Source organism: Balaenoptera musculus, chromosome 1 (genome assembly GCF_009873245.2).
Source record: "Balaenoptera musculus isolate JJ_BM4_2016_0621 chromosome 1, mBalMus1.pri.v3, whole genome shotgun sequence".
Lineage (NCBI taxonomy): Eukaryota > Metazoa > Chordata > Mammalia > Artiodactyla > Balaenopteridae > Balaenoptera > Balaenoptera musculus.
In genome coordinates, this window is record NC_045785.1 from 68541292 (window position 1) to 68562201 (window position 20910).

Below are 20910 nucleotides of genomic sequence, written 5' to 3' on the forward strand. Positions count from 1 at the left end.
AGCAGAAACTAGGAAAATGCAGGTAGGTGCACAGTGCCAAATACATAGTTATATGCACAAGAAATTATTAACTATTAGTTTTATCACAATTTTTAATTAATAATTGCCATTTCATGCATGCCTAGATGTGGGTTGCAGAGGGGACCAAAGATCTTTTTCATGTGCTCAACAGGAATCTTTTTTTTGTTTGTTTTATTGTTTCCTGTCTCTTTTTCACTAGAGAAAAAGAAACTTAACAGCAGGTGGCTTGCTGTCTCCTGATGGTTTGCTGCTTTGAGTTTCACTTTCCTTTCTTATGAACAGGAAACCACTGATCTCAGCAGAACCTTCAGTGTCCCAATTGTGGCTGTTCCATAAATCAGAGAGAGCAGTTTAAGCCTCGTCCAACTCTGAAAAACCGGTAAGTGACTTGCTGCCATCCAATGTTTCCTAGCTGTGTGCGAAGAAAGTTGCCTGTTTTTCTTTCTTTGAAAAAAGTTTCAGAGTGAAATCACTGCTAATGATCATGTTTTCTCTTTCACTGGTTTTGTTTTTCAATGAATATTTCAAAAACAGGGAACTATAGAGAATAAATGAACTCTACTGTAATCTTATACAGTTCTATCTGATTTTTAGAATGATTTGCTTTATTTAATTAGAATGGTTTGGTTTTTTTTCCCTTGAAAACCAAAGCATTACAGATCCTGTTGAAATTATCTAAGAGTCTCTCCTACATTATCTTCCCTTCTCTTCCTTCCCAGAGGGGAACACTACCCAGACTTTGGTATAAATTATCATCATGCTTGTTTTTATGCTTTAACTGTATATATGTATGTATCTAAAATGATCTCTAGTATTGCTTTTTGTATTAACAGTTTATTTATGGTATCATACTAAGAGTCTCATTCTCAACTTGCTTTTTTCCAATTAATTCTTTGAGCTTTATCCATGTTGATACAAATAGGTCTAGTTCAGTCACTTCAATGCCCTTTAGTATTTCCTTGTATGAATATGCCAAAATTTGTACATCCAATCTTCTAACATCACCATAAACGATGCTGCTATGCATATACTTGCTTTCCAAAATGTTGCATGCCCATCAGGACAATGTAAGTATTCTTGAATTTCTATGTCCTGGTCAACTGTTAGTATCACTGGACTTTTGTTTGATGTGAAATGATATCTCATTATTGTTTAATTTACAGTTCCTTGTCACTAGAACTATTGAACATTTTTTCATATGTTTATAGCCCATTTGAGTTACTTCATCCGTGAATTTCCTGTTCACATACTTTGACTACTTTTCTATTAGGTTGTTTGTGGTTTTCTTATTTATACGTTGGATAATATTTGTAGGATAAATGTGTTTTAAAGTTGCATTGTTGTATCTTTTATTGTAAGAAAAACTTAAGTTTTAATGTAGTCAAATTTATCTTTCTTTCCTTTATAGTTTGTACTTTTAGTATCTTATTTTAGAAATCCTTCCCAATACAGAGGTCATAATGATACTCTCCAGCATTTCCTTCTAAAACTTTGCACATTTAGTGCCTCACATCAACTGGAATTTACTTTTAAGGATGTTATGAGATTATGAGGATCATATGATTTAATTAAAATTCTTTTCCTATAGAGCTATTACTTGCTCTCCAAGCTGAGTAATCAGTTGTGTCAACTTTGTATTTGGTCAAGTCCTCGATTTCACGTTCTGCTTTACCTCATGTTTATTTCTCTGGATTTGAACCCCACAATAAAGCCTCTGCATGTAAACTCGGCCTTAAGCTTTGTTTTCTAGAGGACCCTGGCTATGAAAGTTGGTCAGTCTCAGGGCTCTTGACTATCTTAGTGCCACTCTCACATTCTCCTAATTATAATAATTTTATATGTCTCAACTTGTTTTTCTTCAAAACTCTCTTGGCTCTTCTTTGCTCCTTGAAATATAATGTGAACTTTCAGATCATCTTCTTACATTCAATGGAAAGAATGTTTTTGGGCGTTTGATCGAGCTTGCACTGAACTGAAAGATAAATTTTGGAAGAATTGATATCGTTTTTAAGAAGGCTTTTCTCATCCAAGAAAGTTGGGTAGGTTTTTATTTGGGTCATTTTTCATGTCCTTTATAACATTCTTCATATAATTATCTCTTCAGAAGTTGCTTGCATATTTAAAAAATTTACTCCTAGGAACATTATTTTATTTGCTGCTTTTGTGAATGAGGTTTAAATAAAAAATCTGCTTCACTTCTTTTTTCTTTAGGTTTGCTAATATTTTGCTGAGGATTTTTGCATCAGTATTTAGGAGTGAGACTAGTTTGCAAATTTCCTTGCTTATAATGCCATTGTAATGTGTTGGTCTCTAAATTATTCTCTTGAAGTGTTCAAGATTGTAAAGTTGATCCCTCAAAGTTTGGTTTAGCTATTGGACCCACTTATCCTTGAGTTTTATTTGTGGGAAGTCTTTAATGATGAATTCTGTTTTTTTAAATGGCTATGAGATTATTCATTTTTCTCTATTTATTTTCATATCAGTTTTGGTAAGTTTTGTTTTTCTCAGAATTGGTCCATTTCAAATTTGCTTATTTTCAAATTTATTTTTAAAAAATTGTTCAGCTTAAACAATATTTTTATTGTTTGTAGCATATATACATGTTCTTGTCTATGTTCTTGACCTTGATACATTGTCACCCCACCACCTTTTTTTCTTTATCAGTATCAGCAATGTTTTACACATCTTATTATTCTTTTTAAAAACTAACTTTGGTTCTGTTGATCTTCTCTTTGTATACTTATTTTTGCTTTATTAATTTTTGCTTTTACTTTTATTATTTAATTTCTTCTTTTTTCTTTGTGTTTAATTGGCTTTTTTTCTTGACGTTGTGAAGTTGAAGTTTATATAATTCATTTTCAGCCTTTCTTCTTTTCTAATACATGCATTTAATTATATACATTTTTTACAGTATGTTTTAGCTTCATTTCACAAGTTTCAACAATAATATTTTATTATCATTTATTAAATTTTCCAGATCTCATTAAGTTTTCTTATTTGATCCAGAGATTTCTTAGTAGTAGATTTCTTTATTTTCTAATGTATTAGGGGATCTTTTTTTTTTCTTCTGATTTCTAGCCTATATTCTTATTCAAAATTATAGTGTTTTGAAATGTTTTGAGATTTGCTTTTTTGAGTTTTGCAGGACTATTTTAATATATGTTCTATTCCTTCCTTCTCTCATTCTTAGACTCTAGTTGCACAGATGTTAGCTAATTTTACTGTACCCTCTAGTCTCTTTTGTCCTTTGTTTTTCTTCCTCTTCTTTTTGTCTCATTGTTTCAGTTTGATATAGTTTCTTCCAACTAATTATTCCTTTTAAGTGTGTTTAACCTTCAGTTAAATGTATCTGTCAAGTTTTAAATTTCAGATATATTTTTTTAAGTCCAGAATTTCCTTAAAATTTTTTTTTTCCATTTTACTGTCAACCATTCAATCTTATCTTTAACTTATTTGAACACACCAAGCTTAGTTATTTAAAAATTGCTATGGGTAATTCCATGATCAGTATGGATTTGTTTCTATTTTCTTTTCCATTTTTTCTCTTGGTTTTCTATCATGTTGTTTTGTCTGCTCCCCTGTGTTTATGATGAGTGTGAGACATTGAATATCAAGAAAATGTAGAGGTAATTTAAAGTTAAGAAAATGTTCTCTTCATCCAAAGTTAATATTGCATCTGTCCTGTAGCTAGAGACACTGGCAATCCTCATTTGTCTTAATCTGATTATAGATTGAGAAGACTAGAGATGAAATTAAGTCTATCTCCCAGTCCACTGGTGCTTCTTCTCTGTAGCTCATCATAATTGTTACGCATGGCCTCGGGGAGGGTTGTGAAGGCACCCTCTTTGTTGTGCTATATTACCCTAGCTCTATGAATCTAGCAAAAGCTTTGCTGAACTTCTTAGCATCTTCTAAAGTTGACAGATGCATCAAATGCCAAGCTTACCTCTCTGTCTTCACTTCTTTTCCAAATCTTAGCCAATAACATAATTCTTCACTGCTTTTTTTTCTCTCTAATACTTTCAAATATATCTGTTTTACAGTTTATCCTGTGTTTCTAATTTTTCTTATTGAAAGAATTGGTGTGATGGCTAATGGTCTATTTTGCCACTTAGGACCTCCCTATTTAATCCTCTCATGTTTCAATTTCTTTCTTTGTACACTGTTTTCTGAATTAATTTCTCATTTCTATCTTCAAATTCATGGGTTGGCAAACTATGGCCTATGTGCCAGCCATCTATTTTTGTAGAAAAACTTCTATTGGAACACTGTCATGTGCATTTGTTTAAATATGGTTTGTGGCTGCTTTTGCCTTACATTGGCAAAGTTGAGTCATTGTGGTAGAGACCTTATGACCCACTTAGCCTAAAATTTTTACTATCTGTTATTAAGAAAAAGTGTGCTGATCCCTGTTCTAATTCATTAATTTTTCTCTATTTTTTTAATCCAGTGTTTATTTTTTTCTACTGACCTTAAAAAATTAATGATATTTTAAATATCTAAATTATCTATTTTTTCGTATCTACCTATAGTTTTATATATATGCATATATATGTATATATGTGTATGTGTGTACTATATATATAGCCTTATAATCCAAATCCAAATAAGTGGGTGAGAGGCAAAAATAACTCACTGGAACTAGTATAGCAGAAACCACAATGCTATACTACTCTCTCAAACTATTAATTTTTTTTCTCACTAGATACAGAACAATGGCAGTGAGAACCACACTGACATGGAATGAGGAAAAGAGTCTTCAAAAGCTGCTTGGAAATGTTTCTTTGATACTTCTTTATAAGTCTACTGTCCATGGAAACAGAATTAGCAATATGTATAATAGGTGCATTCGTCAGGGATCCACTGTAACAATGATTTATTGCCCCAAGAATAGTTTTGGTATCTTTATGCTTGGGCATTATCCTGAAATCTCTGAAGGTTTTAGAAAGCTAAATAGTTCCATCTATTTTTCATTTCAAAAGAATAAAACAATGGAAATGACAGCTGCATTTTTAAATTCAACATTGAAAATTAGCAATGACCAACTGGAATTTCAGTTCCCTATTTCTCCCGTTCAGTACTTATCTCTAGATTTACACAAGAGAACCATTGTTATACCTAAACTTTTAGTGGAAAAATTAGGACTAAATCCTGACTTAGGCTTCCGATTTTTGGAATGTGAAGTTTTTCGAGTGGAAGGTATGTTAAATTAGATAATCCTACATTCTGGTTCTAGTCTTTGTGTTTGGTAGGTCATAATTAATCTACGTGAACAAGGAAAAAGGAGACAGACAATTGAATTTCATGCCACAAAATTTTTTATAAGCTCAAAAATGAAACCTGGAAGGCCTAAAGGTTATGGGGTTATTACCCAGAAAGAATAGGCAGCTTTGATCAAAGTAAGTTGAGAAGTGTGAGTGAAGAGGTGGAGATGGAGATGGAGAGAGAGAAAGGGTGGGGGGAAGGCCTCAGTATTTTGACACGTGACACGTTTTGGGTCAGCTCGAGGACCTCTAGGCATAATTATATGAGTTTGCAGAGTGACTTAATGTACAAAGAAGAAAATTTTAGCTCCTCTTCATCTCGTTATGCTGCCGACCCTAACTCCTAACCCAACAGCTCAGCTGGGTTATGCAAGAAGACTCAATACCCTATTTAGAAGGTAGACTTGGCCACATTAAACTAGACAAGTTTAAACATTATTATGCTGTTTATTTCCTTTAGGAATTAAGGATGCTGCAGGCTACATAAACAGGATAACAAGAGCCACACAGTAAGTTAGTTTCTTGGACTATCTATTACTCATTTCATTACTCACCAACTGTATAAATGGCATGAACAAATAGTAAAATTAAAAATTGTATCACTTGGAGTGATAAAAATCGGTTATAGTGTTCCAGACATAATGTGTTCAAGACAATGTAGAACAGCAACAAAAACAAAACCACTACCAACTGAAACTTTTAAGATCCACCTGATGACAATTTGACTTCATGTTTCACTTTGGCCCTGTTACATTCAAAGTTTTCCAGACAGAGTCAAGATGACCATTTTAGAAAATTCCTCTGAATCCTTTCCTTGAGAATAAAGTTTTCGAGGAACCTCGGAGAATTTTAAAAACAAAGTCCCTTCTCCCCAGTTTATAGATAAACACCTGCATTGCATTTATTTTATTTTTATTTCTCCTTAATATAACCTTTTTACTGAAAATTCATCTTCAGTGTTACTGTTATTTCTTATTAGATTTATATGGTCTAAGGCTAACAGTTCAGCAATGATTTGGTTGCTGGTTAATGTTTAACTTAGTCAGATATAGGTAAGTGCATTTTCTTCAAGCACAAAATGTATAACCTTAGACCCTTTCAAGTCATATGACAGATGTTAATATCAAAATAATGAGTAAGCATTAAACCATACCTTTCAGAGGGAAGAAAAGCGCCAGGAAAATTGTATTCTTCCTTATGGAAATTTGCCTGTTGTATTTAACTACTGCATTTTTACAGGCACAGAAATAGTCTCTTAGCAGACCTCAGAGCCTACAGGCCCTATGCAGACTTGGTTTCAGAAATCCGTATTCTCTTGTTGGGTCCAGTGGGGTCTGGAAAATCCAGTTTTTTCAATTCAGTGAAGTCCATTTTCCACGGCCATTTGACTCACCAAGCCATAGTGGGGTCTGATGTCACCAGCATTACTGAACAGGTAAGTTATTTCAGGATTTTCTGAGGATTTTGTTTTATGGATTACAATTATTATTTTATAAGAAATGACCATGAGAAGCAAAACAGCGATTTAAACCTTCACAGGGGTAAATCAATCTATCAATGCTCCTATAAAGACTATCTTATTTGTAAATTAATAGATTTAAGGAAATAAGTATAATACTAACACCATTTTTAAAAATGTTACCTGAAAGACCTACCAATTACAGTGCAATATTTATCTAGAAACTTCCATTCTGTGCTTGTCAATGTTATCATACAAACAAAAAGAATAAAGGGAATTAATAGAAAATTTCATAATCAAGCTCTGTTTTTCTATGATTGCTATAGTCTAATATTGTTATCTTCTGATTGGGAATATGTTGTACATTGTCAATGCATAATTTAGCATAAGACAGCAATAGCTCATTTTAGTTTTGTGTCACATTCAATAACTGAAAGCATTTTCTAGGACTTTCAAGAATCACATCTTATTTCTTGATGTTGGCTATATTCTATCCACTTCAGTGGCTTTATTATGATATATCAGCCTAGCCTTAGGAGCCAAGGCAAGATACCACAACAGCAAATCAGGACATTAAGCATTGATTGAAATGTTTATGTTTGCTAAATACTGTGTTGCAATAGAGACCTAAGGGCAAATAATACTTGGTCCCTTTACTGAGGGATCTCAGGGACCAATGCAATTAATAAAAAAATAAGTAGTATTCAATGTGATAGATGCTATAATAGCGGTACTCATCAGGACAGAATTTCTCTGCCGTCTTTTTATGTTGAAAACTCCTAAGGCATTGCTTTAAGAGAAGATGTAAGCCCTGAATTCCAAATAGAATGCAAATACTATATACACTGAAGGAAAACAGGACAGAGTATTTGTGAAGGAAATGGAATATTTTATTGCTCAGAGACCCTTCTTTCTGAAGAATTGAAGTAAAGGAAACAGGTTAATGGTTAATGTCACTACGAATGTGCGTATTGATCTTGAAATTTTATAATGTACTTTAAGTATCTAACTCTAATGCTTCATGTAATTCCTTTCATGTTGAGGTACCAGTAAACCCCATTCACTTAGATCAAAATCTCCAGTGGGATTGCTCCTAGGCATTTCATGGAGCAATGGGAGCTTTGACTCCATCACAAATTACAATAGGTTGAGATTCTTGGGAGAACTGAATAAGTGATTGGTTGGGCTGTTGAGCAGGGAAAGAAAATAACCTCTAATTTAAGATATTAGTCATTGTTCTGCCGAGATGTGGCATGGCTTTAACTCCTGATCTGAAGAGTCTTATCTTGAGTGGTACAGACTGTCGAATACCAATCGTTCGGATAAATTTGGAAAAGGAGTCAACTCGTGTATGTTGGTCTCCACCACTAACTCACATCAGGTTGAAAGGATCGTTGACAAAAGGAAAAACAAAAAAGGGAAGACAGAGTATTTGGTTCGGTGGAAGGCCAAGACAGTGGGGATAACACCTGGGAGCCGGAGCAGCACCTGGTGAACCGAGAGGAGTATATCCACGATTTTAACAGGCTCCACACCGAGAAGCAGAAGGAGGGCACCTTCACCAGAACCAATCGGACCTCCCCGAACAATGCTAGGAAACAGATTTCCAGACCCACCAACAGCACCTTTTCCAAGGCCTCTCCTAAATCACTAATGGTCGGCAAAGAGCACGAGCCCAAGACCAGCCCGCTGTTTGCCGCCGGCCAGAAGTTCAGGAAGAACCCAGCCCCGTCCCTCTTGAACCGGAAGAACATGGACCTGGCCACGGCAGGCATAAAGATCCTCGTGCCCAAGAGCCCTATCAAGAGCAGGACCGCGGGGGACGGCTTTCAGAACGAGCGCCCCGAGAAACTGGACCCCGCCGAGCAAGGGCAGGAGGACACGGTGGCGCTGGCGGTGGCGGCCACAAAGCCGGTCGGGGCTCTGCCGGGCTCCGGCGCCGAGCGGCCGCGGATGGGGGGGCCGGCCCGGGATACCCCCGCTGGTGCCTCAGGTGTCCGGCCCCCTGACTGTGGCCATGGCCACGGGACTAGCCGTGAAGGGGAAAGGTTCCTCCCCATTCACGGACGCGCTGACAGCCAACAAGACCACCAACCTGCAGACGTCGGTCACGGGAGTGACGACCGGGAGGAGGAAATTCATCGACGACGGACGAGACCAGCCCTTCGACCAGCGGCAGTGAGGCAGACGGAAAGCACCTACAGGTACAGGGACATCGTCGTCCGGAAGCAGGAAGGCTTCACCCACATCCTGCTGTCCACGAAGTCGTCCGAGAACAACTCACTCAACCCAGAGGTGAGGGCGGAAGTGCAGAGCGCCGAGAGCACGGCCGCCACCGAGACAGCAAGCCGGTGCTGCTCGGCAGCCTGGGCAGCGTCTTCTGCTGCGTCCTCGACTTCATCTACTTCATCCTGCGGCGCGCCTGACCGACGACCGGAAGAGGGAGAACACGAAGATGGCCGAGGCCTTCAGAAACTTCGTGAATGCTTTCATTCAGTTTAAGAAGCCTATCACTGCAGCCGTAAACGGCCCAGCCATTGGACGAGGAGCGTCCATACTGCCTCTCTGTGACGTGGTTTGGGCCAATGAAAAGGCTCGGTTCCAAACACCCGCTACTATCTTCGGACAGAGGCCAGACGGCTGTACCACCGTTATGTTTCCCACGGTAATGGGAGGAGCATCTGCGAACGAAACGCTGCTCAGCAGGCGGAAGCTGACGGCGCAGGCGGCGTGCGGCAAAGGCCTGGGCGCCCAGGTGTTCTGGCCCGGGACCTTCACCCGGGAAGTCATGGTCCGCCTTAAGGAGCTCGCCTCCTGCAACCCGGTTGTGCTCGTGGAATCCAAGGCCCTCGTGCGCTGCAGCAGAAAGCTGGAGCTGGAGCAGGTCAACGAGCGGGAGTGCGAGGTGCTGAAGCAGATCTGGGGCTCGGCCCAGGGCATGGACTCCATGCTCAAGTACCTGCAGAGGAAGATCGACGAGCTCTGACGGCCGGGCTGCCCCCAGACGACCCCGGAATTGCATGGCGCAGGGCGACTGGGGCTCCCCGGGGCCCGGACCCACCCTCCCAGCCTGAAACACGTTCACTTGGCGCTCACGCTTGGAAGCAGGACTTGAAATAGCCAAGCAATTTATTACCAAGGAGTTTCTAAGTACTGTAACTTTAAAATAAATAACTACAAAGCTCCTTTGTCCAAACGTCATTATTTTATACTTAATATACACACAGGTATAAAAGTATAATGGAGAGCTCTGGGCTGCTCTTTGAGGCTCTAATTTTTGTTATCTTTGGCTAGGACTGTATAAAAAAGAAGTGTGTTTTCCTAGTTTGGGTGTCAGAAAAGTCTGGAATAATGTTTGTTTTCCTTGTTTTTTACCCTCTCGAAAACAGAATCTAAAGAGGTGTTAGCCAGCCTCGCCTCCCCTGCCCCAAATAGAAATACAGAAAAATCTGAGGCATGCCCTTGTCTCCAAGAAGGTACAAAACCTCAGAGATGGAAAATTCTAAATCAATGGGAAGACTTATCTTTCAGGATAAGTACTTCTGATTAAACACCCACTGATGAACATACCCCCACACTAAAACGCATGTAGGATTCACGCTGAGAAGTCAATTGATTCTCCCTTCTTTTTTAAATATGTTCGATTCTTACCCAGTTGACAGGAAGAAACCACTCTCTCTAGGTGAATCACTGAATAGCGGTAAGTATGATATCTAAGTTATAAGTTAATCTTAGTGGGTATATAATTAGTTTTTTCTGACCCTTTTGAAAAATAACTACATAAGTGCCTCTTGTTGCTGGGTGAAAACTACTACTTTATATACAGTTTTGGTTTTCTATTTGCAGATATGATTGATGTATTACACCAAAAATAAAAGTATTTTTATGTTTATAAAGTGTAATTTTTAGGTTCACTTAGAATATATTTTATTTAATAAGTTAAAATTCTTTTGGCACACTATTAAATGCAGAAACTCCTTTTTAAGAGAAAGAACTACCTTATATCGACGTTTAATGTTCTTGGTCTCTGCTTTCATGTCAACACAATATACCAAGTACAGATTGCTGTCTGAAGAGTGCCCTGTGTAAATAGACACCTGCATTCCTGCCAGGAGTGGGGACTGATTCCTGATTCCAGATGCCTACCATTCAGTAGGCTTCTGAGCTCGCAATCATATGGAATGTATGAAGAATGAAATAAAATCAAAACCTTATTTTGTACAGTTTTGACATTTATACTTAAAACTGACCACCTCCTGGCCTCGGAGAGCTGTACAGCGTGTAAATCTGCCTTTACCTTGGATTGGTTGGTGTAGTAATTTTGCATCTTTGGGACCTACTTTTTTCGTTCAGTAGTTTGAACTATATATAAAATGTACAATCAGTAAAGTTTTTATAGAATAAATATTCAGCTGTGAAAACTGGTTAAATGAAACTACTATTTCTTAACACATTTGAAAACAAACAAAAACACAAATTACAATAGGCTACAGGGGTATTCTCCACTTCCTCGTTTAGAGTGGGAGAATGGTGATTAGAGTATTGTCTGGTGTCTCTGAGAAGTCCTTTTCTTTGTGATTCTTCCCAAATCTTCCATAGTTGTGTCTATGTTGGAAGTGTATTTGACCAATAAATAAAGCTTTTTCAGAGTTTTCCTGAAAAATAGTCTTGGGATCAGATTGAGTGTGTCTAGAAAAGAAGCTTTGTTAAAGTAGTGCTTCTTAAAGTGAGGTTTGTGGACCCCTTAGAGTCCCTGAAACTCTTTTAGGGGATCTGTGAGCTTAAAACTGTTTTTAAAACACTAAGATGCTTTTTGCTGTTTCTAGTGTATTAACATTTGAATTGATCAAACAAATATAATTTTATCTGTTGGCACCTTAGCATGAATCAAGCAATGGCACCAAACACTACTACAGTCACTGTAATCTTCCCTACCACTGAGTTTGCAGTAAAAACAAACAAAATGCCAGTTTCACTTAAGAATTTCCTTGATGAATCAGTAACGATTATTGATTTTATTTAAACTCAACTTTTAAATGCACATCATTTAAAAATTTTGTGTGATGAAATGGGAAGTGCATATAAAGTGCTCCTAATGCATGTCAAAATATGCTGGTTGTCTAGCAAGGGCACTGGTGCAACTGAGTTGTAAGCTGAACTTTTCTCATGTAACATTTTTGATTGAAAAGACAACTGAAAGACTTGCTGAGTCATACTTGGGTATTTGGTAGACATTTTTGGGGAAAATGCACGAAGTGAGCCTGTCACTTCAAGGACAGCAACTCACAAACTTTTCACAAACTTTGGTTTGTTACCAAAGATAGCATTTGAGCTTTTAAGAAAAAATTAGAACGTTGGGAAACTTGTATCCACCACTTTGAGCTTGAAAACTTAAGAACTTAAAGACTTATCTAATGAGATTTATGATGGTATTAACAAATATGATGTTTTAATATTGTACAATGAAATGTGCCAATATTTGGACCATCCAGATAAGACAGTGAACCAATATTTTCAAATGACCAATGCATCAGGTTACAAAATCATGGATGGATAAAAGATGTATTCAAAGTGTAAGATAGATCAACGAACTTAATGTAATAGTATGAAAACGTCATGAATTTCACATTGCAGCTAATCTTTGAGAAATTATCACTTGTTCAGCTTTGATGTATTATTAATGAGGAATGTCCATAATTCTCTGAAAGCTGTTAAATTAAATACTCCCTCCTTGCCTACTACATGTATGTGTGAGGCCAGATTCTTTTCATGTACTTCAACCAAAGCAGTATATCACAACAGATTGACTGCAGAGGCAAATATGAGAATCCAGCTCTTTTCTATTAATTTAGACATTAAAGAGAATTGCAAAAAGTAAATCAATTCCACTCTTTTCTATAACTTTTTTGGAAAATAATTTTTTTTGTAAAATTGATAATTAACATGTAACAGGGTCATAATTGTATTTTTAAATGATTTAAGAAATATTTAAAATTTTTTGTTTTAATTTCTAGTATGTTACATGTCAATAGATATAACTCACATGAATAAAATAACTTTGGGACCCTCAATAATTTTTAAGGGTCTAAGTTGACCCTGAGACCAAAATGTTTGAGGACCACAGTTTAAAAATATTAACCAGTTTCTATTTTTCCTATTGCCATGTCTTGAAGGCTAGTTGAAGAATGAACTTTTATACTTGTTGTGTTTTGTTTTACAGTATAGGATATATTCTGTTAAAGATGGAAAAGATGGTAAATCTCTGCCGTTTATGTTGTGTGACTCCATGGGGCTGGATGAGAAAGAGGGAGTAGGCTTATGTGTGGCTGACATACCCCACATCTTAAAAGGCTGCGTGCCAGACAGATATCAGGTAAGAATCCTTCAATGTCTAAAACATTTCAAATCATTTTCATCAATGCTTTTCATTGACTTTTTACCCCAGGCAGTTTCAACTGTCATAAAGTGGTTTTAATACCAACCAACACTGCCGTACTTTAATAAGTATTCATGTAAGGAAAGTAGATAACAGCTCTTATTTTCTATAGCATTAAGAAATATAGCCAAAAGGCAAGATTCTACTCATATAGGTTCCAGGGAAAGTTCAGGAGGAGCTGTGTTTATATCATTCTTTACAATGATGTAAAATAGTAGGAAAGTAGTAGTATAATCTCTTGCACTTTAATAATCACTTAGGCAAAATATTGAAACAACCACTTTTTGTTGAAGTGTGATGTTATACTGAAAGTAATCAGGCTTCACTACTTAAATACTTAGATTCAAAGGTTGGCTCTGCCACCAATTATGTGTGTACCCATAAGCAAGTTACATACTTGTCTCTGTAAGTCTTAGTTTTTTCATGTGTGTGTGAAATGTAGATAATGCTAATGCTCATCTCATAGGTGGCTAAGCAGATTAAATGAGAAGATGTACTCTAAGTTCTCAAAAAGTTAACCATTATTATCACCTTTCTTTTAGGTACAATAAAATCAGCCTCAGTTTCTAAGCAGTGACCTCCTTTGCCTCTCAATTGTGCTTGATTGGAAACCTTAACTATGCACTTATTTATTTAAAAACTGTTGATTAAAGACCAAATTTGTGTCAGATACTATGCTAGTTTTGAATATGAACATAATCCTATCCTTAAGAAGCTCACAATCTAAAAAGACATAAAGATACAGGGAGGAGGAGCAGGGCAGAGAAATGGGAGAAATCATAGACATATGAGCACCTTCATTTTTCACAGCACAGAGTCAATCAATTCAGTCCAACATTGAAACATAGAGTTAAAAAAATAATGAACCCAGACTTGTATTATGTTTTGTAATTATTTTCTTAACCCTGGAAAGATTATTGTCTTGTGATAAGGAGATGTTAATTTAAAATTTGGTATTTTTTTCACTTTAGTTTCTTTTTCTTCTGTAAAATTAAAAGAAATTATAGTGTTTTAGTTTAAATGGCATTTTCAATATATTTTTCTCTTGCCTTTTCTCTCAATTAGTGCATTTAAGTATGCAAGAGTTTTGAAATTAGGTTTTAAAAAAACATTATTTGTACTTTTCTGAAATATTTCCATTATGGATAATTAAGTTATAATCACCATTTTTGCCAAAGCAACAGAGTGTGTTGTTTTATAAAAAAGACATAATGGCACCATGCTAACAGTGGAGAGGAAGTATGAAAGGCGTGCTACTAACTAATCTGGGGAAGGAGTATCGGGGGGAAGGGAAGGTTTTGGCTTGGAGGTTAGTGGTGGGCATGTTTGAAACATGAATTGTATCTGAAAGAATTCAGCAGAGACTCTCTAAATGTTACCTTATGTTTCTATAACAGTTTAGTCCCCATAAACCAATTACACCCAAGCATCCTGCTTTCATCACCTCTCCATCACTGAAAGACAGGATTCACTGCGTGGCTTATGTCTTTGATATCAACTCTATTGACAATCTCTCCTCTAAAATGGTGGCAAAGTTCAAACAAGTTCAGAAAGAAGTATTAAACTGCGGTGAGTCTCATTGTACTTATTAAAATATTTTTACTTGGAAATAATGATATATTCACAAGAAATTGCAAAAAGAGTACAGCAAGGTCCCATGCCCCCTTCATCCAATTTCCCGAGCCCTGGGTTAGTTGGTGGCAACAGCAGATGGAGATCATCCAAAGGCTTTATTGAAAGCAGGACCCTAAATCCTAGTCTTCAGTACTTAAACACTAGAAAGGCCATAGTTTTTTTTTTGTCATGTGTGATTTTCCTGTGGCTAGATAGGGGAGTCACCTCCCCACATTATATGACTAGACCAGAAAGATTAAAATCGGGAGATATAACACTCTTATAATGTTTGGTATAGCTTTGTCATTTTGTCACATGTAGATTCGTGTAACTGCCACTACAATCAAGATACAGAACTACTCTATCACCACAAAGTCTTTGTCATGGTATCCCCCAATCCTCACCATCTATAGTTCTTGGCAGCAACTAATCTCTCCTCCACCTCCATACTTTTGTCATTTTGAGAATGTTATACAAATGGAATCCAACAGTATGTCTGATTTGAGACTGGCTTTTTTCTCTCAGCCTAATATCCTTTGAATTCCATCAAAGTTGTTGTGTATATCAATTGTTCATTCCTTTTTATTGTTGAGTAGTAATCCATGGTATAGATATTCCACAGTTGTTTTAACCATTCTTTATCAAAGGACGTTTTGATTACTTCTGGTTTTTGGCTATTGCAAATAAAGCTCCTTTGAATATTAGTGTGCAGGTTTTTGTGGGACATAAGTTTTCATTCTCCTGGGATAATTCCCCAAAATTGTGATTGTTGGGTCCTATGCTAAGTGTGTGCTTAATTTTTTAAGAAACCACCAAACAACTCTTCAGAATTACTGCACATTTTATATTTTAACAATATATGAGAGATCTAGTTTCTCTGTATTCTCGCTAGTATTTGCCATTATTGCTATTTAAAAAAAATTTAACTCTTCTAATAGGTGTATAGTGATAGCTCATCATGGTCTTAATTTGCATTGCCCTAATGATGAATTACATTGAACATCTTTTAATGTACGTATTTGTTTGTATGTGTCTTCCTCAGGGAAATATCTCTTCATGTCTTTGACCTATTTTCTATTTGGACACTTTGGTTTTTCACTGTTGAGTTTTAAGAGATCGATAAATTCTAGATACGAGTCAATTATCAGATATATGGTTTGCAAATAGTTTCTCCTAGTGCTCAGTTGTCTTTTCATTATCTTAACAGAGACTTTCACAAAACTAAATTTTAAAAATTTTGGTGAGCTCCAATTTATCAATTTTTTTCTTTTAAGGATCATGCTTTTCATTTTGTGTCTAAAATCCTTTACCAAGCTTTAAGTCCCCAAATTTTTTCTATGTTTTCTTCTAAAAATTTTATAGTCTTATTTTTTACATTTGAATATATGATTAATTCTGAATCACTTTTTGTGTAAGATGTGAGGTGTAGGTCAAAGTTTATTTTATTTTATTTTTGCCTATGGATATTCAATTGCTCCAGCACCACTTGTTGAAAAGATTATCATTGCTCCATTGTATTGCTTTTGCACTGTTGTCAAAAATTCATTGTCCTTGCTTTTGTGCATCTATTTCTGGGTTCTGTATTCTGTTACCTTGATCTATGTGTTCGTTCTTCTACCAACACCACACAGTCTTTATGACTGTAGCTATATAATAATAAAAATATAGGTCTTAAAGTGCGTAAAATAATTCCTCCCACGTTATTCTTATTTGTCAAAATTGTTTTAGCTATTCTAGTGCCTTTACATTTCCATGGGAATTTTAGAATTACCTTGTCTATTTCTACAAAAAAATCTTGGTGGGATATTGATAGTTTGTTAGCTCTAGGAAGATTTTTTGTTGAATTCTTAGGATTTCATGCCATCTCAGATGGGGACAATTTTATGTCTTCCTTTTCAATTTGTATGTGTTTTATTTCCTTTGCTTGTTTTACTGTCCTGGCTAGGACTTCCAATACTATGTTGAATAATAGTGGTGAGAGCAGATACCCTTGCCTTGTTTCTGATCTTAGGAGGAAAGTATCCAGTGTTTCACCACTATGATGTCAACTATGGGTTTTTAATAATAGTTCTTTATTAAGTTGAGGAAGTTCTTCTTTATTCCTACTTCTCTAGGAGGTTTTTTTTTTTTAAATCATGAATGGGTGTTGAATTTTGCCAAATGGTTTTTCTCCATAGATTGATATGATCATGGGAGTTTTTTCCTCTTTAGCTTGTTTGTATCGTGGATTATATTGACTGAATTTGAATCTTAAGCCAACTTTGTCTCCCTAGGAAAAAAACCCATGTGTTCATGGTGCATAATTCTTTTTATGTATTGCTGAATCATGTATGATAATATCTTATTAAGAATTTTTGCCTCTATATTTATGAGGAATATTGGTCTGTAGTTGTTGGGTTTTTATTTTTTGTTTGTTTGTTTTTTTAATTTCTGTGGTCTTTGTCAGGTTTTGGTCTCAGGGTAATATTGGTGTTATAAAATGAGTTGGGAAGTGTTCCTTCCTCTTTCATTTTCTGGAAGAGATTGTGTAGAACTGGTATTAATTTCTTTTTAAATGTCTGGTAGAGTTCTCCACTAAAGCCATCTGGGCCTGAAGATTTCTTTTTCAGGAGTTTTTAAAACCACAAATTCAATTTAAAAATAGTTTTAGAGTTACTAAAATTATCTATTTCATATTAGGTGAGTTGTGGTAGTTTGTAGTGTGTAGTTTTAGTCTGTTTCTTCTAAGTTGTCAAATTTATGCATGTAGAGTTGTTTGTAGTATTTTCTTATTCTTTTTATGTCTTTGGGGTTTGTAGGGATATCCCCTCTGTCCTTCCTGGGGAAGCAGTTATTAGTAAAGCAGAACTTTGATTCAGTTAGAAGCCGAGTGTGATTTACTCATCTGATCTCTGTGGTTTGAGGGAAAAGGCAAGAGGTCCTTAGTAGAACTGTGAAATCAGTGTACTTTGCTTTTATAAATGCTCACACACAATCTTCCTCACTTTCTCTTTCTTGGGGTTCTTTTGTAGTCTTCAAGATTCAGCAACCACTTTTACCCCCTGGCCACTTTAAAACACACTATTTGAATGGAATAGTAGCTGATTGCAACTCAGTGAATTTAATTGCATTTAGAAATGATCTCTCACTTTGGAAGAAATAATTTCTCCTGTTAGAAGAACTTCAAGTCCCATATTGAGATTTCTTGGGGATATTGCATTCTCCTGATCTTAACTTTACCTTACAGAGTACTGTTTTCACACATATTTAATTACCTTGTTTATACACTGCTGTTTATGATATAAAATAACTGATTTATCTATTTGATATAGGTGTAGCACATGTAGCATTGTTTACTAAAGTGAATAATTGCTATGAAGTTCTTCAAGACAACTTCTTAAAGATGAATAAATCTATGATTTCTCAAAGCCAGGTAAGGAATACTTTTCGCAACTAGATAGTATTGTAATAGTGTTGTACTGTGTGTGTGTGTGTGCGCTAACACTACATATTCATGGGTAAATGAAGAAATGGATCAATTGCCTGGTTGATTCAAGTTTATACCCCACTTTAAAATAATGATCTGAATTATAATTATATTCCGAAAATAATTTATTAAGCCATTACTTTTTCTGTTTCTTGAATTATATTTAAATCAGTCAAATTTCAGATATAAGACTTATGTTTATTAAATTCATTTTTCCACAGATACAGAATGCCAACAAGATGCTAGGCATTCCTCTTTCTAATATCTTGGTGGTTGAAAATTATGCTTCAGAGCGGGAGATGGATCCTTTAAAGGACATTTTAATCCTCTCTGCACTGAAGCAGATGTTCCGGGCTGCAGATGACTTCTTAGAGGATTTGCCTCTTGAGTAAACAGGTGATCTGGCCCCGTTCTGCTCCTCTCACAAGCTTTTGGAAAAACTCTAAGCTATACCTCAGTTGGATGGCTGGTACCCATCTGCCTGTTCTAGTGCTGACAGCCATGTTACAATATGTGCTTTGTTTTCACTCTTTTTATGTTTTGTTTTCAGATGCAATTGTTGGAATGTTCCAGCTCTGCATGCGACATCAGTTGCCTTGATTCAGACACTTGGCCCAAACCAGGGTTGCTGACAGCCTCTTTGAGACTCTGCTTCTATTCATGTTTTACTTTCTGTCTCTGACAACATCTAACTGATGGTTCCTTCTGGGATCAGTCACACCTCAAGTGCAAAGGCCAACCTTAAGCAGTGGTGGGCCAACATATGCTCTATTGCAAACCACCCTTTGTATTTCTGCACTATTTACAACTTAATTTATATGACATCTTTCTAAATCTCCTCAGCAAAATTAACTATTCCCTTATTATTTATCCATAACACTTAATTTAAAACTCTATGCAAGTACTAATCACATTGAGTATAAACTGGTTACATAGTTATCTGCTTTTCTAAATAAATTGTGAGTCTTTTAAGAAACAGAGTTTGGATTTTACTTATCTTTGTATTCACAGAAATTAGCATAGTGCCTGGCGGGGAGCAAGCATACCTGCTATTAAGCATCTCTCTCAACCTCCCCAGAGTGATACCATGTATTTAAAATTCTCTCCTTATAGAGGAGAAGACTGGGAGAGAATGAAATGCTGGAGATAAATAAAGGAGGGAGAATGTTTCACTTATCTCTGGATGACAATATGATTTAAGTTAATTAAAAAGAACAAGTATTTCCAAAGGACTTACATTTTGTTTCTGTAAAAAAAACCTTTTTCCTCTAATGAACCCATGCCTGATTTTCATTAGTTGAATTCCAAACCATCCTAGCCATGTTCCCAAAGTAGAGTGATCAAATATGTTTACTAGTGCAAGTCAATAACAAAGTTGTCTTATACAGTTGCTCCTAAATGATTCTAAAATTCTCTGGGTAGCTGAAGAAGTTAGGACTATTAATAAAGACAGAAAAAGAATTCCAGAAAATAGTTTTCAGGGTTTTTTTTTTTCTCTCTTTTTTCTCTTAACTCTCTTCTTCAAATTTCAAAGTCTTTTTCAAATGAATATGCTTTGGCTCAATAGTTATTTATATTAAAGCAGTCTAATTTACTTATAATCAGAATTATTATCTTTTTTGGGGAAGTCCTGGGTATTACAAGGGCAAGAATTCCTTAGGGATAGTTAAGGAAAAAGGAATATTTCCTAAAGCAAAGCTGCAGGTGAAGCTGTGCTCAAATGAATGTCCAGGAGCAATGATTCAATGGAAGAGATGGACGGGGTCTTTAAAAAAGATCGAGGAATAGAAAGGTCATAAGTATTGAGGAAGAGAGCCCAAAGTAGATATTGGGAACAAAATTAGAGTGGCAGCCAGGATGCTTATGATATGGATGTAGGATGCAACAGGTCCAAAAAGTAAGGTATGTTTTCTCTATGTAATCCAGGGAGAAAAACAAGCCATGGCCATTGTTGGTTGTGAAAGACTGAAGGTGATTGAAGACCCACCATTGTTTTCACCAACTATAGGGCCATAACTCATCCTTCTCCAAGGTGGAATCAGCAAAAATCTGGGCAGAGGAAAGTTTTGCTAGATGTAAAGTTAGATTCAAGGTAGAACTTCTTTACTCTATTTGAAGGGGTAGCATGGAATACACTTATGAGGGAGATGGAGACATTGAAAAGAAGAGAAGTAATGGAAACATCAAGAGAGATAAACAATGAGGGACTGTCCAGGTGAACCAACATTGTTTGAGAGTACAAATATTGAGGCTAAGTTTTTCTTTTTTTTCTATAAAGGTGTTAGATAAATGATGTCACAATTCTGAATCCTCCGGCTCTACACTACTTTGGGAACACTTAAACCTCCAATGGAGCTAAATGTATATTTGGAGTTTAGGTTGGAAAAGATTGGTGAGGGGAGCTTCAAAAAGGGATAAACTTCTCTTTTATCTGAGAGAGAACCTTCCCTGACATTGTGGATTCTGCCAACCTTTCTCTACCATCCTGAGAGATAGTAGGACTCACCACTTTGCTACATTTTAGAGGCCATTCAGGATTTTTGAATAATTTGCAATTCATCTAGATGTACAGTCCAGCCAAAATCACTAAAGTATTTCTTAGTAAAATAGTGCTAAGGGACACAGTAGATGAAACATAAGTGTGGTGTCA

General features: G+C 36.1%; 1 protein-coding gene and 1 pseudogene across 3 annotated transcripts; both read left to right on the forward strand.

Annotated features, from left to right (window-relative positions):
- Positions 1 to 325: 325 nt before the first annotated feature.
- Positions 326 to 19586, forward strand: IFI44L (interferon induced protein 44 like). Of its 3 annotated transcripts, none has more exons than XM_036863510.1 (9): positions 326 to 400; positions 4727 to 5220; positions 5746 to 5794; positions 6525 to 6720; positions 12965 to 13117; positions 14578 to 14749; positions 18106 to 18206; positions 18482 to 18656; positions 18811 to 19489. In XM_036863510.1, the coding sequence occupies exons 2-8, from the start codon at positions 4737 to 4739 to the stop codon at positions 18650 to 18652; spliced, it is 1326 nt and encodes a 441-aa protein (XP_036719405.1). In that variant the 5' UTR covers positions 326 to 400; positions 4727 to 4736; the 3' UTR covers positions 18653 to 18656; positions 18811 to 19489. The 3 variants fall into 3 exon arrangements, with proteins under 3 accessions (XP_036719405.1, XP_036719422.1, XP_036719413.1); XM_036863518.1 differs by lacking the exon at positions 326 to 400 and adding an exon at positions 1890 to 2060; XM_036863527.1 differs by lacking the exon at positions 18482 to 18656 and having other exon boundaries at positions 18811 to 19586.
- On the forward strand, positions 8096 to 9730 carry LOC118900419 (annotated as a pseudogene).
- Positions 19587 to 20910: the final 1324 nt, after the last annotated feature.

What these genes read in the sequence shown, in the direction of transcription:
- IFI44L (XM_036863510.1), top strand. Translation starts at nt 4,737, where the DNA reads ATGGCAGTGAGAACCACACTGACATGGAATGAGGAAAAGAGTCTTCAA. An exon ending in TCACCAGCATTACTGAACAG is followed by an intron (nt 6,721 to 12,964) that starts GTAAGTTATTTC and finishes TTTGTTTTACAG; the next exon opens with TATAGGATATATTCTGTTAA. An exon ending in GCGTGCCAGACAGATATCAG is followed by an intron (nt 13,118 to 14,577) that starts GTAAGAATCCTT and finishes TTTCTATAACAG; the next exon opens with TTTAGTCCCCATAAACCAAT.